The sequence below is a fragment of the Puma concolor genome, chromosome C1 (genome assembly GCF_028749965.1).
Source record: "Puma concolor isolate L17-30 chromosome C1, mPumCon1.1.hap2, whole genome shotgun sequence".
Taxonomy (NCBI): domain Eukaryota; kingdom Metazoa; phylum Chordata; class Mammalia; order Carnivora; family Felidae; genus Puma; species Puma concolor.
Window position 1 is genome coordinate 124,512,724 of NC_141674.1, and position 26,383 is coordinate 124,539,106.

Below are 26,383 nucleotides of genomic sequence, written 5' to 3' on the forward strand. Positions count from 1 at the left end.
TATCTGTCAGATACCTGTAGATATCTTCTAAAAGATATCTGAATATCAGTAGATTAAAAAAAGCCTGGTGATGAAAGTTCAAAGTACAGCTTATGGGGAATTAGGAGACCAGGAATATAGTTGTTATAATTTCATTTATTTCATACTCATCTGAGAAATAAGGAGATTGGACAGATGAGTAGCTTTCAAACTGATTTGCAGAGGATCCTGGGATGGGTGGGAGGAGGTGGAGTTGCATGTATGGTTCTGGTTCTTAGAGCCCTTTGCTGCTTCAGTTGGAACAGCTCTGTTTTCTTGGGCTTTTGCATTGTAATTTGATTTGTAGAAAATATTTTTCTGCTAAGAAATGTTTGAATATCTTCACCTAAAGTTTAACAGAAACAAAACATTTGGAAAGCTACCAGACCAGGTGATCACTCAAGTTTAAGTATGGAATTCAATAAATATGCCTTAAATATGAAGGTAACTTTAATAATGTCTTATTTTAGGGTCATAGAAAATTCCACCTGGAATGGAGTGAAATGCTAATATTTTTTGAGTGTGTGTTTTTTTTAAGATTGGCAATTTTCAGGAAAAATTGTTTCAATTTATTCTTATTACATACAGACAAAAAAATCATATGTGATTTTTATATATCATATATGACATGATCTATAACACAATATTGATTTGATCTAGGCTTTATAATAGGCAGGACCAGAAAAAAGTTAGGATTGGGTTGTGGAGGGTTCTTTAGGGTTGGAGATGTGAGCAGAGCATAACAAAGAACAGTGAGTGAATCTGTGCGATTGTTCTGGAGAGCCCACTTTAGGGAAGAACAGGAGGGTATACAGGCCAGATTCTGGAGGGTGGAAGCAATTGGGACCTTTGTTTTTAGGTTCAGAGGTTGGTAATACATGTGGGATTCCATAGACTTGATAGTCCAGGGACGGCAAAGTAGATTTGGTTTTTGATCATGCCAAATTTCGGTGTTTTGATTACGACAACTTCTTAATGTTGTGTAAGCTTTTCAGATCATGAATCCCTTCTGTATATGTGTCATTTTGTTTGTTTTTATTTTTATCACTAGATGTCTTAAGTTGGGTATTCTAAAATCCGGATATGAGACAGGAATTTCTTGTGGGTGATGTATTGAGGGGATGCTTTGCAGGGAAACCTGACAAGGGAGTAAGAAAAGCAGGATAGAGTAGGGGAAAGAACTGTTATGGTCTCAGTATAATTGAGGTTTGGCCCAGTTCATGGCATGTCAGGGCAGGAGATGGAGAGGGAAAGGAGCCGGTAATGTCTAGGTTCTCCTCACAGGCGTCCTCACAGACAGTAGGATTTCAGCCATGAGAGGAGCCTTGTGCATCCTCTATGGGTTAGTTGTGGGATGCAGACAGTGTGGGGTGATCACTTCTTGGGAATATTTGGCTTGTTTGCTCTCCGAGACCATTCTTCAGAGGAGGCAGGTAACTGTGAATCTTTAGGAGCAGATAGAGACTAGGTGCTCCAGTCCTGTAAAGATTTAACTAGGCATCCGAAATACTAGCCTATTATTTAGCAACAAATATGAAATATATATTTACTATAACTTAACTTTGAAGAAAGCTCTATAGTTATCTGATGAATCTCATAGTGGATCTGCAATGTTTAACTGTACAGAAAGTGCAATAAAATTACTATAAAATTGTAATTTTTTTCTTTACAGTCTTTGTATTCATAGGGACTCATATAAACTTGCATTTCTATAATAACAATAATAGCTCACCTTTTACTAACTTTTTACTTTATGCTGGTACTATGCTGTATTTTGTAAGTGTTAATCTAATCCTCCCACTAACCTATTTAGGTATGATTTTACACTCACGGATTAGAAAACTGAGGCTTCAAAGAGGTTCTGCATCTTGCACAAAGTTTACACTACTAGTGAATGGTGGAGCTGGGATTGGAACCCAGAGCAATTAGACTGCAGAGCACATACAGTCAACCACTAAATGTTACAGCCTTCCTTTATGAGTAGTCAGTCTGTCCTTAGTTCATATGTTGAGTAGCTATTTATGTAGGTATGTTCTCTCACCAACTAGTTTATAGGCTCCTGGAAGGCAAGAACCAAGAATGTATTGTTTTGGAAACTTCCTTCATTATTCCGAGCATGCCACAGGTGTTTTATACATAAATATGAGTTGAATCAGGGAGCAGCCATCAACTTCCTCATAATTTAGGCTGAATATCTATATACATACCATATACCAATTGTTTCTTTAAGTTTGAAGACACTAAATTATTAGTAGCTAAGGTTAGCAACCTTTCTTTCTGAATTAAGTAGTTTATTCCATAGGAGTTGCTCCGTGCAGTGAATAGTTGAACCTTGAAGATTCAGTGATCACCAGCTGCTAGTGTAGTTTTTTCTGGTGTTGAGTTGTCCATAGATATGAACCAAAGAAACAGAAGTTCCAGTTAAGAAAACCAGTTAGAACTCTTTGTGCAAAATCTAATGTTCTCTAATTATAGAGTTATAAGTTTGAAAATTTTAAATAAATCACAATTACTAACTTTTGTCTCTTTTATACATATTTAGGTTTTGTAGGTCTGTTTAATCTGCTGCTCTTATGGCCAGGTTTCTTTTTACTTCATTATACTGGATTTGAGGACTTTGAGTTTCCCAATAAAGTAGTATTAATGTGCATTATCATTAATGGCCTTATTGGAACGGTTCTCTCAGAGTTCCTGTGGTTGTGGTATGTACTATTTATTACACTATCATTTATTAGTTACCAGTTTATGGACTTTGGGATAGATTAAGTATTTTATATTTCTTCTGTCTTTTGATGGTTCCTCCTGTGCACCTTCCCACCCCGCACACTTCACAATTTAATAAAGTAACTCTACTAGAGCAAGAACTTTGTCTTTTAACTTCTGTGCACCCATTGTGTAGAGTATTACCTTGCACATAGAATGAGCTCAACAAATATTTGTTGAATAAATTTCTGATGAACATAAATGATCTACATTTGTAAAAGTGTTTTAAAGGCAGAATGTTATATAAATGAAAGGTGCCATTACCTAATGGACATCTAAACTTGCGAGGTTTATATTCTAAATATGAATAACATGAGTTCTGAGTGAGAATCTAGGGAGCTTTGCTTATTTAGGAGACTTTGGAATGTCTGGTCGTTCATAGATGCTTTTTGTTTTTTTATTCTTAGGGCTTTTCGTGTAGGTGAGCCAGATGTGTAACCCTAAACCTCGATTAACTTGGAATGATAACATGCTTTGAAATGTTATAATACCAAGTATGTTGATATGTCATAATGATCCTAAAATAGTTTGAAGACAATATTATGTGTGGTGTTTAAGAAATCTTTCAGATATAGAGCTTGATACTTAGTCCTGTTTCCATCTAATAGGAACTGAAAAAAAAAAAAAAAAAAAAAAACAAATTGTATCTAAACTCCTAAAAGGAATTTTTTATTATATGCTAGTTAAGACTACTAACTAGTTTTCCCTTGCAAAAGACTACAACAAAAGTAGCCTTTTCCACGGATTTCCTTAATGCTTTGCCTGTACTTTCCCCCTTCCTCAATTAAGGAAATTTCTCTGTTTTCTTGATAGTCTCCCACACTCCCTTTCATTTGTAGTACTGAAAGATTAACTTTCATTTGTAGTAATGTATGTATTTAAATTCCTTTGCTGATCTAAAACTCTTTGATATCAGAATCCATTTACTCATTCATTCTTCCATCTTTCATTGCATGTATTTTAGGTGCGCATCAAAGAGAGTTATGTATTTTATTTCCTATATTATATATCATATACTCTCTTTCATCCTATTCTTTTCTATCAATTTTGGTATTTCTTTTGTCTCATTTCTCTTGCCTCTCTCTACTCTTGGGTCTGGACAGGTAGAATTCCTTACTCTGGTAGAGTTTTGATTGAACTCAGTTGAGTCGTGAAGAATTGTTGATCTTCAGCCATTTTTTACTGCAATTTAAATAATTATGTGTACTTAACCATATTTTAATACAAGTTCATGTTTTCTAGTTCTTTAAGTTTAGTTTAAATTAGAAAATTTCAAAGCAAATGAATATATTTCAAAGCAATAATTAAATTTTTCTTTGGGTGTTGGCTAGTGAAAGGGTTTAGTATGATGCTTATTACATTAAGACTCATAGTAAACATGGACTGTGCCACCTGTAAGTATTAAAATGCTCATTCTTTATTGAGAGCTTTATTTTTAATAAACATATACAATAGAGTTTTATTATGTTTAGCAGAATTTGATGTAGGTTCTGGAGGATGATCAAGCATGACATGTAATTTCTCTATGTGAGTTTTTTAGTTGCTCCCTTGGAAAAACTTTACATTTAAATAAATAATAACATGTTTTGAAATTTTTTTAATATAACTTTTTTAGAATGAAAAGAGTAATTCATGCAAAGGTATACAAAAGGGTGTACAATGAAAAGGAAATCCTATTATCTCTTTTTCACTCCAAATCTCCATTCCTTTCTTTCATAGACAACCACTGTTAACTTCTAAGCCTTCTACAAATTTTTCTGTACGTGCAGAAGGGTGTGTCAGTCTCCTAATTACCACCCCCCGACACAAATGGGAGCATACTATAGATAGTGTTCTGTACTTTGGGTTTTTTTCACAGATTATCTTATAAATCTTCACATATCAGCACTTAGGTTCAGTTCATTTTTAAAAGCCTATGTATAGTTCTAATACATTATGTTTCAATCCATTATGTAACATAATAAGTAGAATATAATGTATGTTACTGGTTCCTTATTGAGAGGCATTTTAAGTTTCCATTCCTTTACTTTGTAAATAAAATAGCATTGAATATTCTCCTATATGTCCTTGGGTATATATGTAAGCATTCTCTAGGATAAATATCTGTAAGTGGAAAAGACTGAGTCAATTATAGGGACTTTAGATTTTGATAGAGAATTGCAATGTCATTCTCCACAGAGGAAACACAACTTATATTCCCAGCTGTGTATATATGAGTATTGATATATGAGTATATGAGTATTGTTGAATAGTTAAATTATACAAAGTCATATATTATGATAAAAGCTATATTTATCCTTACCTAGAATGGATTTTTCAGGATCTCAAGAAGGTTTATTTTTCAGATACACTCTAATACTCGAGTGTTTAGAGTACTAATGATAACAACTCAGTAGCAGCAAACCAGTCAGTGAAGAAACAAACATATCCCTTATACTCTGGGTGTTTTTGGCAACAAAACAAGTATAAGTATAAGAAACATATCTCTCTATATTTTACCTTTTTTTAAATTATAAGAAAATACACATTTCTCAGAAGTCATAATTTGCATGTATAATGATTCCCTTCTTTGGGAGAAGCAGGGTTATTCTATGTTTAACTGTAAATGGAACAGTAAACTTCAGCGTACATAATCAAGGGCTGAGTAGTAAACTACAGATTTAAAAGTATGGTTGTGAGCTTTTTTTTGTAAATTGAAGATGTGTTCTTGTCCCTCATTGTTTCTTTTTAAAAAATTGAGGTGTGCTGTAAAGCACATATACTGTACCATTTGTATTAGATGTTGTATGGTAGCACCTAGTTCTCTGTCTCAGCGTTTCCCAGAGTGTGCCCCTGAAATGATAATAAATGATAAAAGGATTCAGCCATCAGCTAAATTAGGAAAAGGCAGTATAAGTCAAATAGTTTTCTTTTTCTGTATTTATTTTGAGAGAGAGAGCATGCACATGCAAGCACAGGCGGTGGAGGGGCAGTGGGAGACAGAGAGAATCCTAAGCAGGCTCCGTGCTCTGCGCTAAGCTTGATCTCATGACAGTGAGATCATGACATCAGCTGAAATCAAGATTCGGATGTTTAACCAACTTAGCCACCCAGGCACCCCAAATAGTTTCCTTTTTAATACTTCATCTCAGACTCTTTATGATAGTACTTTGTGTTACAAGTCTCTAAGTACATATGCTGCATTAAAAAAGGAAAAATTGACCTCCTGAACTGTCTTTTCACAGAGCAGTTAGCTCATAAGTAGTGGGAACCACTAGTACTTGAGTTCTCTTTCCTGCATTAAGAACTAATGGTATAGCCTCTAGTGAATATGTTGAGTGACACTTTATCAAGATAGCCTCTTTTATTGCAGGATAGCATTATTAATACTAATATATACTGAGCTAGAATTTACTAACCTAGAATTTCCATGGGTCTGTAAGTCACAATTACATGCATTACAGTTTTATCTTGGGTTATAATTTCTTTTTTTTCTTTTTTTCTTTTTTAAAGTAACCTCTGCCTGCAATGTGGGGCTCGAACTCATGACCCTGAGATCAAGAATCTCATGTTCTACTGACTGAGCCAGCCAGGCGCCCTGTTTTCTTTTCATACAAATTATTAGTCTGTATAAATGGCTTACCTATTTGGTATAATGCTTTCTTTCATTTTTTTTTTTCTTTCAACTAAACAAAATCATGTGCAGATTGCTATTTCAAAATTTGATACCAACATTGGTAGTTCAAGGGGAAAATAAAGTGAAGAGCTTAAGTTTGGTTAGGACATTTGCTAGAAAAATGGAAAGCAATAAAGAAGTACCATTAAAAAATAACCAGTCCTTTTCAATGCTGAGCCAAACCAAAAGAACAACACAGGTCAGAAGACTATTTTAGTTTTCATGAGGGTGAGATATTTTTGGTTTGGTGAAAGACTCACGTGTTGGCTTATCACTTTCTTAGAAGTCTGTGGTGTGAAGTGTTGTCCTGCAGTTTAATAAAGCTGTTTCCTTTGTTAGCTAAGTATCGTCATTACAAAACTATGAGAACTCTTTCAGCAATTTTATTAAAAATGTTAATGAAATAGAAGCTATGCATCCAAATTGAATAATATCTGTAAGCAGATCTGGAAAAAGGCATAAAGTACTTTGAAAGTTTTATTCTTACTTATTTGGAATTTTAGTATTTGAAGGTAAACTTTAAGAATCTTTCTAGTTGCTTTATTGTGTCTGAGTCTGTCCTAAGCTTTTGTTTTTGCTCCTGATCTCTCATGTCCATATTTCCTTTGGTTTTTTTACTCTTCTAATATGAAAACATGTATTTTCTTCTTTTTCCTTTTTAGGGGCTGCTTTCTTACCTCATCGTTGATAGGCACACTTGCACTAAGCCTTACAATACCTCTGTCCATAATAGCTGACATGTGTATGCAAAAGGTAAGACGCACTATTTATTAGATATTTTAGATGTAGTTTTAAAACAGAGACAGTGAAAGTTAGGGCACATGATTAAATGTCCCAAGGTGCTTTACTACATAGAGATATATAAAAAGTACCAAAGAAATGGATAATCTCTTGCATTTTTGGCTTTTCAATTTTTTTTTTCTTAATTTCTTAGTGAAGAACAAACAGTATCTTTATATGTAGTTCTCCAGTTTTAGAGCTGATTATTGCATGTTTTCTTTGGTAAGTCAGTGGTATAGGATAGAAAATGGGATATATCTTATTATATAATTAGTGGTGTTTTGATTTCTAAGATAAATTCCAAAGTTTCTTTAATAGTGTGATACTATTATCAGTCTGAGCAACAGGAATAATGTTTCTCAGCAAATGCTCATTTCTGTCTGGTTCAGGAGGGGCAAGTGCTCTGTTCCTCTTCTGTGATGTCCTGGTCTGGATGCAGGGACTTTTATGATGAACATTGGCAATGATAACATCACAGAAAAGAGAATACCTTCTAACAGCCCGAAGGGAGGAGTTTCTTTAGTGCTTTTGGGGGTAAGGGGGAGAAAGGCATGCCATATATATTCAACTAAAAGATGTAGTATAGTCATTTATCAGTTTAGTGTTTGTAAAACTTTGAACTCCAGGAATTAAGTAACAAAATTGTGTGTGTGTGTGTGTGTGTGTGTGTGTGTGTGTGTAGTTTGGTTTAATACAATTTGAAGAGGGAATACTTGAAAGCCCTAAGGCTTATAATGTGTAGAAATTATAATCAAAGTTTTAAAGATTTTTTTTTAGATCTTTGTGCAGTTCTTAGGATAAAGGCAAAATACTCTCAATGATATGTATTTTCTTTATGTAAAAAACGGTTCTGGGGGCGCCTGGGTGGCGCAGTCGGTTAAGCGTCCGACTTCAGCCAGGTCACGATCTCGCGGTCCGGGAGTTTGAGCCCCGCGTCAGGCTCTGGGCTGATGGCTCAGAGCCTGGAGCCTGTTTCCGATTCTGTGTCTCCCTCTCTCTCTGCCCCTCCCCCGTTCATGCTCTGTCTCTCTCTGTCCCAAAAATAAATAAACGTTGAAAAAAAAAAAAACAAAAAAAAAACGGTTCTGTGCTGATACTTTGTTTCATGGCTCAGTAAATTCTTGCTTATTTATCATGGTTATTAACAGAGTTTCTCCTTAATTTAGGTTATCTTCTATATCATGCATTTTCAAAGAGCGAGAATATTGTAACATATACATAACACTGAAGTTATACATCATTAGATTCTTTATAGGTTTAAATAATATCCAGGTCCTTCCACATCTCATGATCTTGAATATCAACCAAAATTGCTCTGGTGAAACTAGGGGAGTGCTGTATAAGAGGATTTTGGTAGACTACTGTGTAAATGAGCTTTTCTGTACTGATATTTTGAAAATACCAGCTTTTGCTGATTTGAAAAATAAAAATTGAAGGTTAATTTTAGGATTTTTTTTTTAATTTTTTTTTCAACGTTTATTTATTTTTGGGGGGACAGAGAGAGACAGAGCATGAACAGGGGAGGGGCAGAGAGAGAGGGAGACACAGAATCGGAAACAGGCTCCAGGCTCTGAGCCATCCGCCCAGAGCCCGACGCGGGGCTCGAACTCACGGACCGCGAGATCGTGACCTGGCTGAAGTCGGACGCTTAACCAACTGCGCCACCCAGGCGCCCCAAATTTTAGGATTTTTAAAACACTGTCACAGGGGATCTAATTTTATTTAATGAGTATGTAATTTATGGATTCAGATATTTTAAGATGAGGGCAAAACATAAGGAAAATGAAGATAAATGATTGATTGATTAGAAAAACATAACCAGTCTATAACCAGTCTTTTCTCGATTGTCTTCACATCTCGAATTGGACACCCAGTTAAATGAGTTGGCTGGGCCTCCAGTGAGAATCAAGGGTAGGAAGATACTTTCTAGAAAAAGTGGCAGGGTGTCCCAGAACTGTAATAGAAACAGTAGAACTCTACTTTCATGTTTTTTTTTTTTTAATTCTAATAAGCAACTATATTTATATATAGTTTCTGAAATTTCAGCATTTATCAGTATTTTTTATTGTGCTTAAAATAAATTATTTAAACCTATTTATAATTGATATTTTGTATGAGAGGAAGCATCTCTGCTAGTATTCACATTTATATCCAGATATAGTTAGGTTTAGACAGTAATGTAGACAATTTTTTGTCATTGTCTTCATTTTATTTTATTTTTAATTTTTTAATGTTATTTATTTTTGAGAGAGAGAGAGGGCAAGCAGGGGAGGAGCAGAGAGAGAGGGAAACACAGAATCCTAAGCAGGCTTCAGGCTCCGAGCTGTCAGCACAGAGCCCAACATGGGGCTTGAACTCACAAACCACGAGATCATGACCTGAGCTGAAGTTGGACACTCAACTGACTTGAGTCACCCGGGCACCCCTCAGTGTCTTCATTTTAAAATGCTGTCTTCATAGCTTGTTGGAAATAAAATCAGAACTTTTTTATTATGTGGCAACACATAAATAACTGCATTGTTACAGGTGAACTTTGCTTTTAAAGGTCAAGTAGGGTTTTATCCACCTTTACAAAGTTTACTTTTACTCAATTGTAAAATAGGGTTTTAGCTGAATATTCATGAAATCACTCTTATCTACTATATCTATATCTTTAACTTTCATTAGTCATAAGTTTTCATACTTTTTCTGGTCTTGGGTCATTTAAATACGTCATGGCTTTTCTAGATTATTAATATTCTGGCAAATATTCCAAGAATATGTTTTGCCAATAATTTGATAGCATTGTGAAGGCTTTTTAGTTTCTCTTACTGACTGCTCTTTCCTGGGTATTCTTACGCTCACAGCCTGTGTGTGTATCTGCAAGCAGGACATGCATATTAAAAGTTGTCAGTGATTATTCTTGCATTATGCATTGTGAGTCCCTCATAAAAAATATTCTCACAAAACCCCTTTGCTCTGACTAATGGTGCTGTGAACTGGAGTAGTATATGTTTCCCACCAGAGGGAGTCTTGCTTATGATTCTGAACTGCACTTTTTTTTTTTTTTAATACTTACAGAGAACAAGCAGTTTTTCTTATTTTAAAGATAGGAGTTACTATTTTCATCAGTATGTTGAAAGCAAATCACACCACTGGGTTGCAGCTGAGTCTCAATCAGTGCAGCCTTCTTTGACAATTGGTTTTGAGTCTTAGTTGAATCTAGATGGTAGAGGTAAACTAATGAAGGGAAAGATTTTTCTTCACTTTATGGCATCTCATTATCTTCAATTTTCTTGACAACCCTGATAAAATGATGGATTGGAGGCTCAACCTTGATGATATCTGATGGGCTCTTCACCCCTGAGGCCCTGCTTGCTGCTGTCTTCTCTGGCTCACGTTTCTTAGTAAAAGTGTTCTTGTTTGTTGTCTTTAGTGTACTTAAGCCATGATTTCCTTTTGGAGTTTTTTTCATTTGTTACTACATAATCAAATTATTTTAAGAGTAAGCAGGAGAATTTGTTGCAAATTAAAAAATTTTTTTTTTAATGTTTATTTATTTTGAGAGAGAGACTGAGAGTGAGCAGCAGAGGGACAGAGAGAGAGGGAGACATAGAATCCAAAACAGGCTACAGGCTCTGAGCTGTTAGCACAGAGCTCAATGTGGGGCTCGAACCCACGAACTGTGAGATCATGACCTGAGCAGAAGTCGGATGCTTAACTGACAGAGCCACCCAGGTGCCCCTGTTGCAAACTGTTAATTAAAGGTTTGCACAAGTTGCACTTAAGGGTTTTTGGTGCTGTCTTTGGGAAGGAATGGTAACATAGCACAATGTATCACAACATATTATAGCATAGTTTTTTAAAATGTGAGTTTTTGGAGCACCTGGCTGGCTCAGTTGAGTGTCTAACTCTTGATTTCAGCTCAGGTCATGATCCCAGTGTCATGGGATTGATCCCCATGTCAGGTTCCACACTGAACCTGGATTCTCTTTCTCCCTGTGCCACTCTACCCTGCTCGTGCTCGCTCTCGCTCTCTCTCTCTCTCCCTCTCCCTCTCCCCCTCCCCCTCTATCTGTAAAATAAAAAAGTAAAAATAAATAAAAATGTGAGTTTTTGAAGATGACTTCAAAACTGAAGGGAGGATCTACTTGAGGATCGGCAGTAATCAGTACAGGAAAAAAATGGGCAATGTGTTGTGGAAGACAAAGCTAAATGGTTTGTAATTCTGCTCTCAGATGTGCTATGCCTAATACAGGAAAAGCATGCCTTCTGGCTTTCCTAGGCCATTTTCCAAGCAAGGCATGTTTTTGTTGGTAATTTAAGCAAGTGGAATCATATGCTGAAGTTCTGAATCCTCATATTTAATAATATACTTAATATATTATTAATGCTAAGTATTATCTTCTTGGTGTTTTGACTTATTCCTGCAGATTTTCATAAATGGAAAACTTATTTTAAAGAATAAAGTTGTCTTAATGATAATGGTGGATTGTTTTTATTTTTCTATCTTTTATTTTTAGGTGCAGTTTTCTTGGTTATTTTTTGCAGGCGCGATCCCTGTATTTTTTTCATTTTTTATTGTAACTCTCCTCTGCCATTATAATAATTGGGATCCTGTGATGGTGGGAATCAGAAGAATTTTTGCCTTTATATGCAGAAAACATCGTATTCAGAGGTATATTTGGTTCCAGTATAAGTTTTTAAAAATATAATCCTTGCTAATTAAACTGGAAATCGTATCGTGCTGGACTAATTTGTAGACACTTTGGGAAGAATTACTGAAAGATTATAATTTTATATGTACTATGTCACATAAAATTAAAATAAGTTGTTTAGATCCTTTGTGTGGTAAGATAGTTTCTTCACAACTACTTTAAAAAATGTTTTGATTTATAGGTAAAACCAAAGTGCTTACTGTTTTGCTGTGATGAATTTAAATGTAGAAAACTTCCATTGGTGTGAACAAAATTTAAATAAAATATGATAACACTGCTTCAAATATCTTTCTTTTTTAAGAGAGAAAGATTTTTACATCCTACTATAAAAAGAACTTGGGGCATGTTGTTGGGAAGTCTTGCCTTAGTCTTAGTGTTGACCTCACAGCTTCAGCCAGTAGAATAGATAATTTTTAAGGGCTCCTTTCCATTCAAAAGCTTTCCTTAACTATTGCCTTAAAAACATTTTTTTTAAGGGTTCCAGAAGACAGTGAACAGTGCGAGAGTCTCATTCCTATGCACGGTGTTTCTCAGGAGGACGGAGCTAGTTAGCTGTTGTCTGTAGTCCAGGTTTGTATGTTAGCTAGTATTAGTGCTGAATAAGGTTCTTTATTCCTGTAATCTCACATACTGTCTAGAGGGTAAGGGAGTCAAGCTCTGGACTCATACTGCCTGGGTTCCAATTCTAGCTTCTCTGTGCACTAGCTGTGTGACCTTATACAAGGTTCTTCACCTGTCTGTGCCTCAGTTTTCTTATTTGTGAAGTGGGGTTGTGGTAGTCCCTCCTCTCTCATAAGATTACTGGGAATATTAAATACTTGGTAAGATTTAAAGTGTGCAATAGTGCCTGACTCAAATTAAGTGATCCCAAGTTCAACTATTACTTTTATTCACGCTAAGGATCATAATTTTATTTAATAATACACTTTAGAAAAATGTTTTTCCTCTAGTATAAAAGTAAGAAAAAATATATCAATTTGGTGTATATCCAGTCTTTTCTCTGTATGTCTGTGTGTGTTTTCCACAACTGGCATAGTGTATATCCTGATTCTCTGACTATGCTTTTTCAATTAATGTTTCAAGAACATTTCCCCATTTTTAAAAAATTGTAAAAAATACTATCTTTTATATTTCTGACAAGACAGACGAGTACATGGTGTTTTTATCTTTCGCTGCATCAATGCTTGAAATACATCTAACATATATTTTTGGCAGCTATAAAAGTAGTTATGTACTTATTTAGAATGAGAAATCACAGTAAATTACTGAAATTCTGCAGATTCAGGTCCCTTTCTTCTAAGATAACCTGAGGCAGTTTGTATTGAAATGTTTCCTGACTCAGCTGGGCTTCCCCTCCTCACTTAGAACATTTAACAACTCCTGTCAACTCCTTGCACTCAAATTGGCCTTTGAAGGTTAAGTGTCATCCTCTTTGTGGCAGATTCACCTCTAACCTAGGACTAAGTGTCTTGGTCTTGTGTTTTCCTTTGGTCATTTTGTATTCCATCTTTTATTGTTACGATGGTCACCCATGCACATAGTTGAGAGAGTTCGAGTTCTAGTTCTACGAGATTGCTCATACAGAGCGGCTGCCGCCTGCCCTGCCCACCTGCTTCTGCTCTCGTCCCACTCCAAGAAGTCAACGTTAAACTCGTCAGTTGTTTTGACCCCCCTCTTCCCCCCCCTCCCCCCACCCCACCTCACACACTGTCTTCAAGTACCACACTTATACTTCTGTTTCTTGATTTCTCTGTTTTAGGCATCTTCAGTTGATGTTCCCACTTTGGTAGATGAGGATAGATTACATTCAAGTTTCATCCTCCTCTCTCCCCACCCCACTTGCCTGCTTTTCCACCACCTCCTCATCCCAGTGTATTTATTGTATAATTATGGATAGATTTGTAAGCAGTGTTTGCATGGTCATGGTGATGTAAATGTTACTTTTACCTGAGTCGTGGTGGATTGTGCTTGGCATTTCCACAGTCCAGAGACCCTTTGTTACACTTTTAGAGAATGCACCTCACATTTTCTCTGGGGATAGAGAAGGGGCACTTGACCAGCTGTAAAAAGTAAGGCAGGACATTTGAATGTCTAACTGCTTTTTCTATAAACCGTGCCAGTCTTTCTGTTTTAGCTGTTTCTTCACTCCTCCTTTTAGAGATACCTGCTTCGCTGTTGTTTTCTAGTCTCTGCTCTTCCCTTTGTCCATGTGACAAAAATCCCTTTATTTTCTTTTTACTGAGGTTTTGGCAGCAAAGTAGAACCAAATATGTTTACTTACCATCTTTAAATTTTAAAAAGTACATATAGTTATTTTTTAAAGCTTTGTAGTGCTGTAACGTATGCACTCTCTCCCTACTGTGTGTGCATTATTCCCATGGTCACACTCATGCCCACCCCCCCCCCCACCCCCCCAGCAAGGACTCAGTAAATTTGGGAGTGAGAACTGGATAAGAGGAGATAGTGAACTCGGCAGAGTGTAAAGGAAAGGTGTGGCAGGAGTCTTTGTTGCATCGGGGTAATGGTGGGTATGCCATGAGTCAAACTGTCACCACATGATCTGTAAGCCTTAGACACTGCTGTGGAACTCACTCCCATGCACTTTTAGTGCTCACCTCCGGTTCCAGTATCCAGTTGTTAAGTGTAATAAACTGTGTTTGTTATATATTTCAATGTTAAGATAATTTGCTTTTTACAGTATAAACTGTAAAAATTAAAGCTATGACAGTTATAATCTAATGATGATTTTGTGTTTGTTTGTTTTTATTTTTAGCTTGATAATGGAACATTATGCAGCGAAGAGACAATCCCTGGCAAGTTTTTGTAGAAAATGTTTCAGTGCCTAGTCTGAAAAATAACAGTTTCAGTTCTTTGGAACTCTAAAATATATTTTCCTCATACCTGTTTTCTTCATTTCATAATGAAGTACTTTGCTATGTAGCTGTGTACATATCACCACAGTTATAGGAAGTTCCAGTCCACAGTCCCGCTAAAAGACCAACCTGCCTTACACATCTCAAGGAATTCAGCTGATGAAATAATTTGAACTAATCAAGGAATAAAATTCTGATGTTCTGGAGACTTTATTTTCACATTATTTGTTAAACACTGGGCTGTATTATGAAAATGTTTTCAAGAAATCATTTAAGTATATAGATCAGTGTTTCTTACAGATAAAATGATAAAATAAGCTGCCTATAATAGGTATGGACTATACTTTTAAGTTTCGTAGAATATTGCAAATTAACAACACAGAAAAATGTTTAATTTTATGCAAGTGTGTCCATGCAAATTTAGTGGGACTTTAAAGAGAATCAATCTCTGAGAAAAATCTGGTTCACTCACACTACATATGCTGTATTACCCTTTCATAGCATTAGGTGCCTTGTATTTTAAATCTGTGACAAACTATGACAAATTTTTAAAGGGGAAGTATTATTGTAAAATGAAGAATTATGTATTTCTAAAGGCTATATTGCTGTAAATTTAATTGATAAAGCTCTGCTTAATTTAGAGTTTTGAAGAAATATTCTCTCTTCAATTAAGACATTTTCATAATGGAATGATTTAAATTGAAGTGATGAAGAGTATTATTGAAATAAAATGTTTATATATATGTATTTGCGTGCTACAGATCTATGAATTGGTTTCTGATTTTTTTTCATATATGTGCCAAATTACTCTAGAACTGGATGTCTCTTAAATAATTCTAGTTTTCCGAAATAAATGTTTAATGGTTAAATATTTTACCTTGTTTGTTAAGAAGGTAAAAAAAAAATACTTTAAAAATTCCATTTGAATTTTTCCTCTACCAAGCTTAAGTTAAATATAAAATACTCCTAATTACAACTCTTAAATTTGAGTTTTATATGTACTTACTTTGCAACTGCCCCTGTTCACTGCAGACGTCAGTGAATGAACAGGTGTCTCAGGATTCATCTAGACTTTTGATGAATCACCCATTTCCTTTTCAAGTTTTGTGAAAATAGTTCATTTCTCTTCAAAATTTCCTAACAGATCTGATTTTTAAAAATCTCTTTGCAGTGTTTGGTTTCAGTTTGTGTTATTCACACTTTTAAAGTTGTTTTGGTGTTACCATAAGTCTAAAATGGAGTTTAACCATCTTTTTGCTTGTCCTGAGATCTTTTATATTAGCTTAAAAGATTGTTTATGATGTTAAATTTAAAAAAACAAACAGTTGTTCTCCTATTTAGTGCCACCAATAATTCTTGTAAAGCTAAAAGTAGTATTGATTTTGTTACTGTGACCCAGGGTAAAGGCATTGTAAAGAATATGGACCTATAATGAACTTTTGAAAAAAATATTTATTTAGTTTTGGGAGAGTGCAAGTGGGGGAGGGTAGAGAGAGGGGGACAGAGGATCCTAAGTGGGCTTTGCGCTGACAGGCTGACAAGCAGCGAGTCTGATGTAGGCTCAAACTCATGAACTGCGAGATCGTGTCCTGAGATGGCCGAAGGTGGACACTCAACCAACTGAGCCACCCAGGTGCCCCTGCCTCTTTTTTTTAAGTAGGCTCCATGCCCAACATGGGGCTTGAACTCATGACCCTGACATCAAGAGTTGGATGCTTTACCGACCGAGCCAGCCAGGCTAAGGAATTTTTTCTTAAAAAGAAATTAATGAAGTAACATTTCAATAGCTCAAGCTTCAGTTGAGGTTTATTTATCTAGATACCTTTACTTTCTGTTTTTTTCTGTTTTGTCACCAATACCTTCAACAATTACAGGGTAAAATCGTTGAAACAGTGAAGGCAGAATTCAAAATTTAAATTATTCTGTAAAAATGGTAGGAAATGAGGTTGAACTTAAAATTTTTTGGGTTTTCTTATGCTCTGTGTTCACATGTCTTACAGATCATGTGTTGTCACTCAAGGACTCAGTAATAAGCCTTAGTTAGCATGCTGGTTAGACTTCTTCCACTAGGCTACTATGTTTTGTTTTTTGTTTTGTTTTTTGTATTCTTAAGAACAACCTCTTTAGAAGGAAGCATCATTAAATCAGTTAACTGAAAGTACAAATTATTGCTGCTTCACTCATCTACCTATTACCTTTTCTCTCAGGTGTTGTCTGAATGATTTTTTTGTTTGAATACTGCAGCCACAAAGAGTGAGCAGTTGGGGACTTCCTTTCTGCACCTTTGTAGTCAAGGGTTCATCTGCTCAAAAAATAAAGTTGTGGTTTACTTCCATTCTGTGATTTCCCAGACATGTAGGCCCAAGGCCCTCAGATTGCAGCAGCCTAATTGCAGGCCTCTGCAAATGTTGGCAGGGTTACATTCTAGTAACTGCTCCTGTTCTCCCTCTGTTAGAGCAGTACTGGTCCACAGTTCTGTTTTTCTGAATCCAAAGACCACATGGAGCAGGGGCGCCTGGATGGCTCAGTCGGTTGAGTGTGTGACTCTTGATTTCAGCTCAAGTTGTTATCTCAACGTTTGTGGGATTGAGCCCCTCGTCCCCAGCTCTGCACTGACTGTGGAACCTCCTTGGGATTCATTCCCTCTCTCCCTTCTCTCTCTCTCTCTCTCTCTCTCTCTCTCTCTGTCTTTCTCTCTCCCCCGCTCTGCCCCTTCCCTGCTCACACGCTCTCTCTCTAAAATAAGAAAAATTAAAGTAAAAGACAAAATAGGGATTTCTGATTCCTTCTTTCAGTCTTGGACTTTTCTTCCTATATGTAATTTAAATCCCACTCTTAAATGTTTCAAATTATGACCTTATGTTTGATGAACATCAGACTCTGAATTGAAACAAAACTGAAAAATGAAGCAGCCATACAAGTGCTTCGATGAATGCTTGTTGGAGCTCATAGAAGCCATTAGCTGTAGGTGATACACCTATACTTTAAATAAATTTTGAAGTTTTAAGAAGTTGATATATTGGCTTCTATCAGCCTGGCTTAGTTAATTCCTTACATTAAACTGATTTTCCTCTGGTAGCTGATGAATAAAGTTTATTGTTTCTATAGAAGTGAACTCACAAGGTTAAATGTTAATGTTCTCAAAGGAATACTGCCTTGTTGCAGGAAGAATGCTAATATCCCATTATGGTCGTTCATGCAGAGCTGATTTGTGGTTGCAAGGTATTACTTCTCTGGAAGCTAAGGGTTTTCGGATGTCAGTGTGGTAAGGTATGTGAGCACTAATCTTCAGTGTGCTGGTTGAAGAAACAAAGTATCTGGAAAGAAGAATAAAGTAGTAATTAATTAGAAAATATTTTTTTCCAGAATCATATTAGCAAATAAATGAAATGTTATTTTTATTTTAAGCAATTCTAGTTGTTATAATTCTTCACTTCTCCCTACTTTCTTTTGAAATATTCTTTATTACTGAATAATATTTTAGGAAGAATTCACAGAAATAATTAGTATTTGTGACATCTGCAGATTTAATTTCTATTTTGTAATGGTTATGTGACTAATACGAGATTTTCAGTTTACAGAATTTGAAGTTAGGGTTCTATTTTAATATTTCATGTACCAAAAGTTTCATTTAGATAAATTGAGATATACTTATTGCATAGACTTGCAATTTTTAGACTTCCCCCCCCATTTCCTTATTTTAATATTATCAGCTTTATCGGTGTACACAAATTTTGTTTTGTAGTTCATGTACTGTATTTACACAGGTAATCTCCCTTTAAATCTTAATAAACTGGGGACACAGATGAGTTCATTATAAATTAGAAGCAAATAATGACTTGGGAATTCACTGTTACATTGACATGAAGCTTTTCTGTTTTGCTGTCAGACATAATGATTGCATGATAATTGAAATGTTTATTTTAACTTTAACTCTTATTTAGATTACCTTATTTTCATTCTGATTTTTGGTTATCTAGAAAAATTGTGGTTTATATATTTTAAAAACTAAGCACCACTTTAATGTCATTGCATTTAAAACAATGTTTTCTGGTAAAATTTTTCATGTGCAACATACGTTATTAGAATCTCAACAATGAAATCATTGACATATATTTAAGGAAAAGTTACGTGGGGAAACTAGTACTCTGGTTAGGCATATTTGCTAAAATTCTACAAATATCTAATGAGAACATTTTGAGTTTTCAGTAAGATGAATGTGAATTTATTTTTGAGTTGGGAATTTGCAGTGGGGAAGTACTCAGATGAAGACATTTCCTTCATGATATTTCAAAGTTGGAAAAGAAATATTTCCTATTTGGAACTTTTAAAGTGAAACTTTTAACAAGGAATATCATGAACTTTTTAGTTTTTAATTTTACATATTGTTTCATTCTTAAGAGTTACTTTTATTAACTTTAACTTAGATCCTATATACTAAGCCTTCAGTATTTCTTTACTTGGTTTCTCTCTCTCTCTCTCTCTTATTTTTTTTAAGTGTTTATTTATTTTGAGAGAGAGAGAGAGTACACTAGCAGGGGAGTGGCAGAGAGAGAGAGAGAGAGAGAGAGAGGAAGAGAGAGAATCCCAAGCAGACTCCACACTGTCAGTGCAGAGCCCGATGGGGGCTCAATCTCACAAATTGTGAGATCCTGACCTGAACCAAGATCAAGAGTTGGACACTTAACCAACTGAGCCATCCAGGCACCCCTTTACTTGGCTTTTCCGTAATTAGTTTTAATGAGAGCAAGTAATTAAATAAGATCAGTCAGGCAAGAGTACTTATTAATTATTAATTTCAGCGGGTCCTTGAAAGGCAGGCAGATTTGTTTCAAGAGTCTTACTTTTTGACACAAGGTCAAAACAGTTCTTTAGAATCTTACTACCAGTATTTCCTTATTTGGAATAGCTTTCACATTTTTTTCTTAGGAAAAAAATCAGTGTCAGTTAAACCAGGTAACATCAAAATGGAATTTTGGTGAAGGCTATCCTTGTCTTACTCTGGTATAAAGTATAGTAATACATTTTGTGTGTGGTAGCTTAGTGTAAGATTATACTTTAATATACATTCTCCAAGGAAAGCTTATAAGAGACAACATGCTAGAGAGCCTTGGCTCTCACTGCACGTGCATCAGCATCACCTGCAGGGCTTGCTGGATGCCTCCCCCCCCCCCCCCCCCCCCCCCCCCCCGCCACCAGGGCCCATTCAGTAGGTCTGGGAGAAGGCCTGGAAATTTGCATTTCTAACAAGTTTCCAAGGAATGCCCCTGGTACTGGTCCCAAGACCACACTTTGTAGATACCCTGAGGAAAGGGCATTAACCCTGAAGTTGGATTCTCCCTGTTCCTATTAGCAATCTAATTTGGGGGCAATTATTTAATCTGAAATATGATAGTGAAGTCAGAAGTGCTCAGCCCCATGTGCCTGGGTGCTTGATAAATGCTGACTTCCTTGATTAGTGCCCATCACTCTTCTCAAGTGAACACTGAGGAGTGACATCAATGCCCTCTAAGTTCCTCCCCAGGTCCCAAATCCTGTGATTCTAAAAGTTCTCTAGTTCAAGCAAGAATGCCAAACAACGTAAGTGTGTGTGGTGCTTGAGGGAGTAGTAATAGCAGTAATACTGCTTAGACCATAGTTCTGTTTTGCTTTTGTTAGGGCTTAGCAAGTGGACTCTAAAAAGCTTTCAGTCAGATTTATAAAGCAACATTGCAGAACTTAAATTCCAGCACAGTCTGCATCCAAGACTGTTTTATGGAGCCTGAGTATATCAGATAAATGTGCTAACTTTTCTAAGTGACCGGCCTTATTAGAGTCTCACTACATTGCCTCCTCTAACGCGTGTTTAAAATATGTAGTTTTCATTACTTGCTTGGCTTCTAGATGGCATTAAATAAGCTGCGAAACAAATCCAAGCCAAAATTGTGAGCACATGATTTTTATAGCATGAAATTATTCAATGTTTTATTTAAAAGTAGTCACTAGTGTATTCAGTATTGTGAATTTATAATCTTAAAAATTGGGATGCTAATAATACCAGGGTAAGGTACTGTTAGATTTTTGCATCTTTTAATTCCATCTTGTTAAAATAATCACAGCCAGGGTCCTTTTGCTTTCTCCCCACCATCTTAATCTGCTATACCATAAATATGGAGATGAGTACATGTAATAAAAAGCTTGTGTAACTAATTGGTTGGGGTTTGGAGACATCAGTGGAACTTGAATAAAGCATTTGCATCCGTCCAGAATGGTCTTAAACAACTGACTGCTGGGCGTCTGCAGGATGAGCCCCAAGGGCGGCATGGGTTGGGAGGTTTTCCCCACACAGTGGATACTGCAGCTGCATTTGAAATACCTATTTTTGAAAACCTGAGTGAAAGAGGCTAGACAGAATGTAGACATGGCATTGAAAATGCTAATGCCTTTTATTATATGACATGAAATATGAGAGAATGGCAAAAAGATGTCAAGATACAATGTAAGGTCAAGTTCAACTAGTATACTCTAAAGTGGGTCTTAATATTCACATTAGTGTTAATATTCAGAGATTGTGTGAGGCCAGGTATGTGTACTTATTTAGTTTTCTTTATAGTAATTCTGGTAAATTCTTGTGCAGATTTGTTTTACATCCGTGATATTTCCCATACTAAAATTTTATAGTATATTCTTAATCCCCTTAGGCAGGTAAATTAAAACTGAAGTTATTGAGTGTCAGCATACTGTGATTTATATTTTTATATAAGGCAAGAGTGCATCATTCTGATAAAGTGGCAGCATTTTAATTTTATATGATAGGTCTGTATTAAGTAATCAGGAGCAGTGTTCAAATACTCCCTGGGAAGTAGTAGTATAGAAGTAATTTTCTATAAAAGTCAGCTTCAATTACCAGACCTGGAAGGCCAGATGTAATGAAAGAGTACTTTAGAAAGATGAAATGTTTATGATAAATTAAGGACATACTTTTTTAGGTATGTTTTTCTTGGTGTGGATAATTTAATGCAGATTTTTACCTGAAATTTGTTATTATAAACTTGATAATTTTATTCATCTATTTAATAATATTTTAAGATCCTGGAGTATTTTTAAATTTAAACATAATTATAAAATCAAATCTAATTATTATGTTACTAATTCTGGTATAATTTTGGGCCAAAACTATCCTGGTTTTGAAGGCCATTTGAAACACTGCTTATTTTTATACTATATTATTTGGGGAAGATTATAGACTACAAATAGTCTAATGTAAAATATGAATGATTTCTTTTAATTCATTTTTTTGTAAAATCATTTACACTTATAGTATGTATTTTCTATTTCAGTAAAAATACATAAAAAGTTCAGGTCTGTCTTGTGCAAACAAGCATTTGATTTCTAAAGCTTCCTTTTATTAAAACATTTCCACTCCATCATTCTTTCATACCTGAATCTCTAAATGTGTCTCAGGTATTTGATCAAGCAGATCTCCCTATGGAACTCGGTTCAGCGTGGAGAGACCAAACATGAAGCAGAGTGAGTGGCATCTTACGGTGAAGTCTAAAGCCAACATAAAAGGTGAAATTTTTTAATCAAATCACTTTTAGGAAGGTTCCTTGTAGGAGAGATCTGCATTCCATCCCATGAATAAGCCCTTCCAGTGAGTTTTTTTTTCACAGAACAGCTATTTTATTGAGTATAACAGAGTCAGGGTTCCACCAATAAAACAAAAACTACCCTTGAGTATTTTAAACAGAATTTAAAACAGAATTGATAGCTCAGGTATTAAAGTCGCTGAGAGGACAAGCAAAAGACCCAGGTAACTCAGAAATTAGCAAGAGCAGGATTCCAGGCTGGCCCTAGGCTGATGAGGCAAAACCCGAGGCCAGGGCTGCCCAGAGGAAGCCCAACCACAGCAAAACCACAGCAAAGAGCAGGAGCCTTACAGGTGATGCCACTGAAGGCAAAGGAAGCAAAGAAATGCTCTGGCTTCTCTTTTCTTTATGCCATTCACACCCATGGGCAGGATGTGACTGGAAGCCAGCAACCAAAAGAGCTGGGAAATGGAGCCTTTGGGTGTCCATGCCTCAGCGTTGGAGAGGAGATCATTCATAGGTGCAAGAATTGAGTGGCTAGCTTGGATTTGGAGGCCGGATTTTATGGAAAACACTTATTGCTAAACAACAGAATCATAGCACGTGAAGATGGCACAGTACAGGAAATACCTGGGAGCCTCTGCTGGCTTTATCCATCTCAAGTCCACTCCAGGAAGAGGAGTTGAGGGAAGATGCCTGCCCTGGCATCTTTTATTTCTCATATCCTTCCCTCTTCCTCCACTTACTTCCCACTTCCTGCCTTTCCCTTTTCCCTCTCTCTTCACACTGGGCTAAAGGCGAGTAACAGGTGTGCTTTTTTTTTTTTTAATTTTTTTTTAATGTTTATTTATTTTTGAGACAGAGACAGAGCATGAATAGGGGAGTGGCAGAGAGAGAGGGAGACACAGAATCAGAAACAGGCTCCAGGCTCCGAGCTGTCAGCACAGAGCCCGATGCGGGGCTCGAACTCACGGACCATGAGATCATGACCTGAGCCGAAGTCGGCCCCTTAACCGACTGAGCCACCCAGGCGCCCCCAGGTTTGCTTTTTTAAAAAACAAATATGAAAATAGCACATGAAAAAATTTTGTAGTGCCTGAGAGGAAGAACTAAAGCATTCAGGACAGTGTATTCATGAAAGTGTTGGGAAAGAAGAATAATAATTTCTTAATTTATTAGAAGACTTATGAAAGACTGAAAAATAGCATCTTAGAATCTTAGGGAGATAATGTTCTAAGTCTTAGGGGACACCTGGATGGCTCAGTCAGTTAAGTGTCCAAACTCTTGATTTGGGCTCAGGTCAGGATCTCACAGTCCATGGGTTGGAGCCCCATGTTGGGCTCTGCTGACAGCATGGAGCCTGCTTGAGGGTCTCTCTTCCTCTCTCTGCCCTTCCCTCACTGGTGGACACATGCTCTCTCAAAAGTAAACATTGAAAAAAAATCTTGCTCTCAGTGCTTAAAGCTTCTGTTTTCTGGGGAGCTTGGGTGACACTCAGTTGGTTGAGCATCTGAATCTTGATTTTGGCTCAGGTCATGATCTCATGATGCTTCATGGGATTGAGCCCTGGAGTCAGGCTCTTTGCTGACATCACGGAACCCTACTTGGGATTCTCACTCCTCTACCTGCCCCTGCCCCCTTCTCTTTCTCAAAAATAAATAAATAAACAAAAAATAAATAAAACTTCTGTCTTCATCTACCTAATTATTTTGAAATGTCAATCATTTGTCAACCCTAACCTTCAGAGATAAAAATTTAAAACTAGTTCACTAATCATGCGATCATTGTTTTACAACTGAAAGAGTCTCTAGAGAATATCTAGGGACAGAATGTGGATGATGATGTGTTCTGATTTGCTGAGGGCAGTTCCAGTTTATAACTGCTATATTGGTATAGTTACTAACAGTGTCTGCCATCACTGAAGTGTCATAGTTTAGATTATTATGTGACCACTGTAATATACCCTATATTTCCTGACAACTAAGCTGCTGACAAAGTTCACATTTTCTGACTCCCAATCTAGTGGGTTTTTTTGTTTGTTTTTGTTTTTTTTTTTTTTAATATTAGACTTCTGTGCTGACATAATGGTGCTGGCCAAGAATTAATCTTGGATCTTTTTAAAAAAAAATTTTTTTTAATGTTTATTCATTTTTGAGAGACAGTGAGAGACAGAGCGCAAGCAGGGGTGGGGAAGAGAGAGAGGGAGACACAGAGTCCCAAGCAGGCTCCAGCTCTGAGCTGTCAGCACAGAGCCCAATGCAGGGCTCAAACTCAGGAACTATGAGATCATGACCGTAGCCACAACCAAGAGGCAGACACTTAACTGACTGAGTCACCCAGGTGCCCTTAATCTTGGGTCTTTTGATCAGGAGTTGAGTCACACCTCAAATCTGTTTTCCTCCTGGAGTGGGTTGCTAAGGTGCTTTGTGGAGTGAAGATTATCCAGCTTGCTGTATTGGCCTGAGTTTTCCTTCCTAAGGAAGGCCATAAACCAGTTGTTATTATCAGGAAACAAAAGTTAAGCAAATTATTTTTTATTCATTACTTTTCCAGCTTTAATGAAGTATAATTGAGAAAATAAACGTTAATATATTTAAAATGTAGAACACATACATGTAAATGGTGAAAAGATTTCCACCACCAAATGGATTAACAATCCAACACCTGACATAGGTACTTTGTGTGTGTGTGTGCGCTTAAGATCTATTCTCTCAGCAAATTTTGATTATACAATAAAGTATTATCAACTATAGTCACTATGCTATACATTAGATGGTTAAAGCTTATTCATCTTATAACTGCAAGTTTGTAGTGTTTTAGTAACCTCCCCCCATTTTCCTGGTCCCTCAGCCCTTGGCCATTACCATTCTACTCTCTGTTTCCAGGAGTTGGACCTTTGGGTTTTTTTTGTGTTTTTTTTTTTTTGTTTTTTGTTTGTTTGTTTTAATATTCCACATGTAAGTGGTAGCCTGCAGTATTTGTGTTCTGTCTGGCTTATTTCACTAGCATAATGCCCTGAAGCTTCATCCATGTTGGTCACAAATGGCAGGATTTCCTTTTGAAAAACGGCTGAATATTCCGTCGTATGTATAAACCACAGCTACTTTGTCAATTCGTATGTTGACATTTACGTTGTTTCCACACCTAGGCTATTGTGAATAGAGCTGCAGTGGACATGGGAGTACCTCTCTGAGCTAGTGATTTCTCTTCCTTAGGAGCATATACCCAGAAGCGGGATTGCTGGATGATATGGTAGTTGTTTTTTTCATGTCTTTAAAATTTTTTTTTAATGTTTATATTTTATTTTCGAAAGAGAGAGACACACACAGTGCAAGTGGGGGAGGGGCAGAGAGAGAGGGAGACACAGACTCCTTAGCAGGCTCCAGACTCTAAGCTGTCAACACAAACCTGGACTTGGGGCTCAAACTCACAAACTGAGATCCTGACCTGAGTTTAACCAATGGAGCCTCCCAGGCACCTGTATTTTTTCATTTCTTAAGAAGTCTTCTTACTGTTCTCCACAGTGGCTGTGTGAGTTTACACTCCAGCCAACAGTGTACAAGGGTTCTGAAAGAGCAGACGTAGGCCGGCTGACTCCATCTTGTTCTGTATCCTCCATCTTGAGTGACTATGTCCCCGACATGGCCGCAGAAAGAAGTTCCCGCTCAAACCTCAGACCACGCCTCCTCCCTTTGAGTAACTTCCTGCTCACCCGTTCAACATGAGTTGGGGCCTAGGCATAGATCTGTGGTCAGGGAGCCATCCTGAGGATGTAGAACAGGTGGAGGAAAGCCTTGAGTTTCCTTGTTTCACCTGGGGGTGGGCTGGGATGAGTCACTGGGGAAAGGAGAGCTCAGATGAAGGTGGAAAGATGGCAAGAGAACCCTACAATCCAGCACTTACTCTCTCTGCACCCCTGAGAAAGAGGCTGGGTGACCTGAGGGCCAGACTCTTCTGATTTGGGGGAGCAGGCCCAAGACCACTGACACTCTGAGAGCAGGACTCAAGTTCAGGAGGGGGATGGGCTTT

The 26,383-nt window shown here is 36.7% G+C and overlaps 1 protein-coding gene across 1 annotated transcript in view; it reads left to right on the forward strand.

Annotated features, from left to right (window-relative positions):
* Nucleotides 1–15,533, forward strand: part of SLC35F5 (solute carrier family 35 member F5) — a 37,550-nt gene extending 22,017 nt beyond the window's left edge. The window contains exons 12-16 of the mRNA XM_025934203.2: nucleotides 2,561–2,720; nucleotides 7,099–7,189; nucleotides 11,719–11,873; nucleotides 12,390–12,483; nucleotides 14,687–15,533. Of these exons, the coding sequence (XP_025789988.2) occupies nucleotides 2,561–2,720; nucleotides 7,099–7,189; nucleotides 11,719–11,873; nucleotides 12,390–12,465 (482 nt within the window). The 3' untranslated portion in view covers nucleotides 12,466–12,483; nucleotides 14,687–15,533. The remainder of the gene's footprint in view (nucleotides 1–2,560; nucleotides 2,721–7,098; nucleotides 7,190–11,718; nucleotides 11,874–12,389; nucleotides 12,484–14,686) is intronic.
* Nucleotides 15,534–26,383: the final 10,850 nt, after the last annotated feature.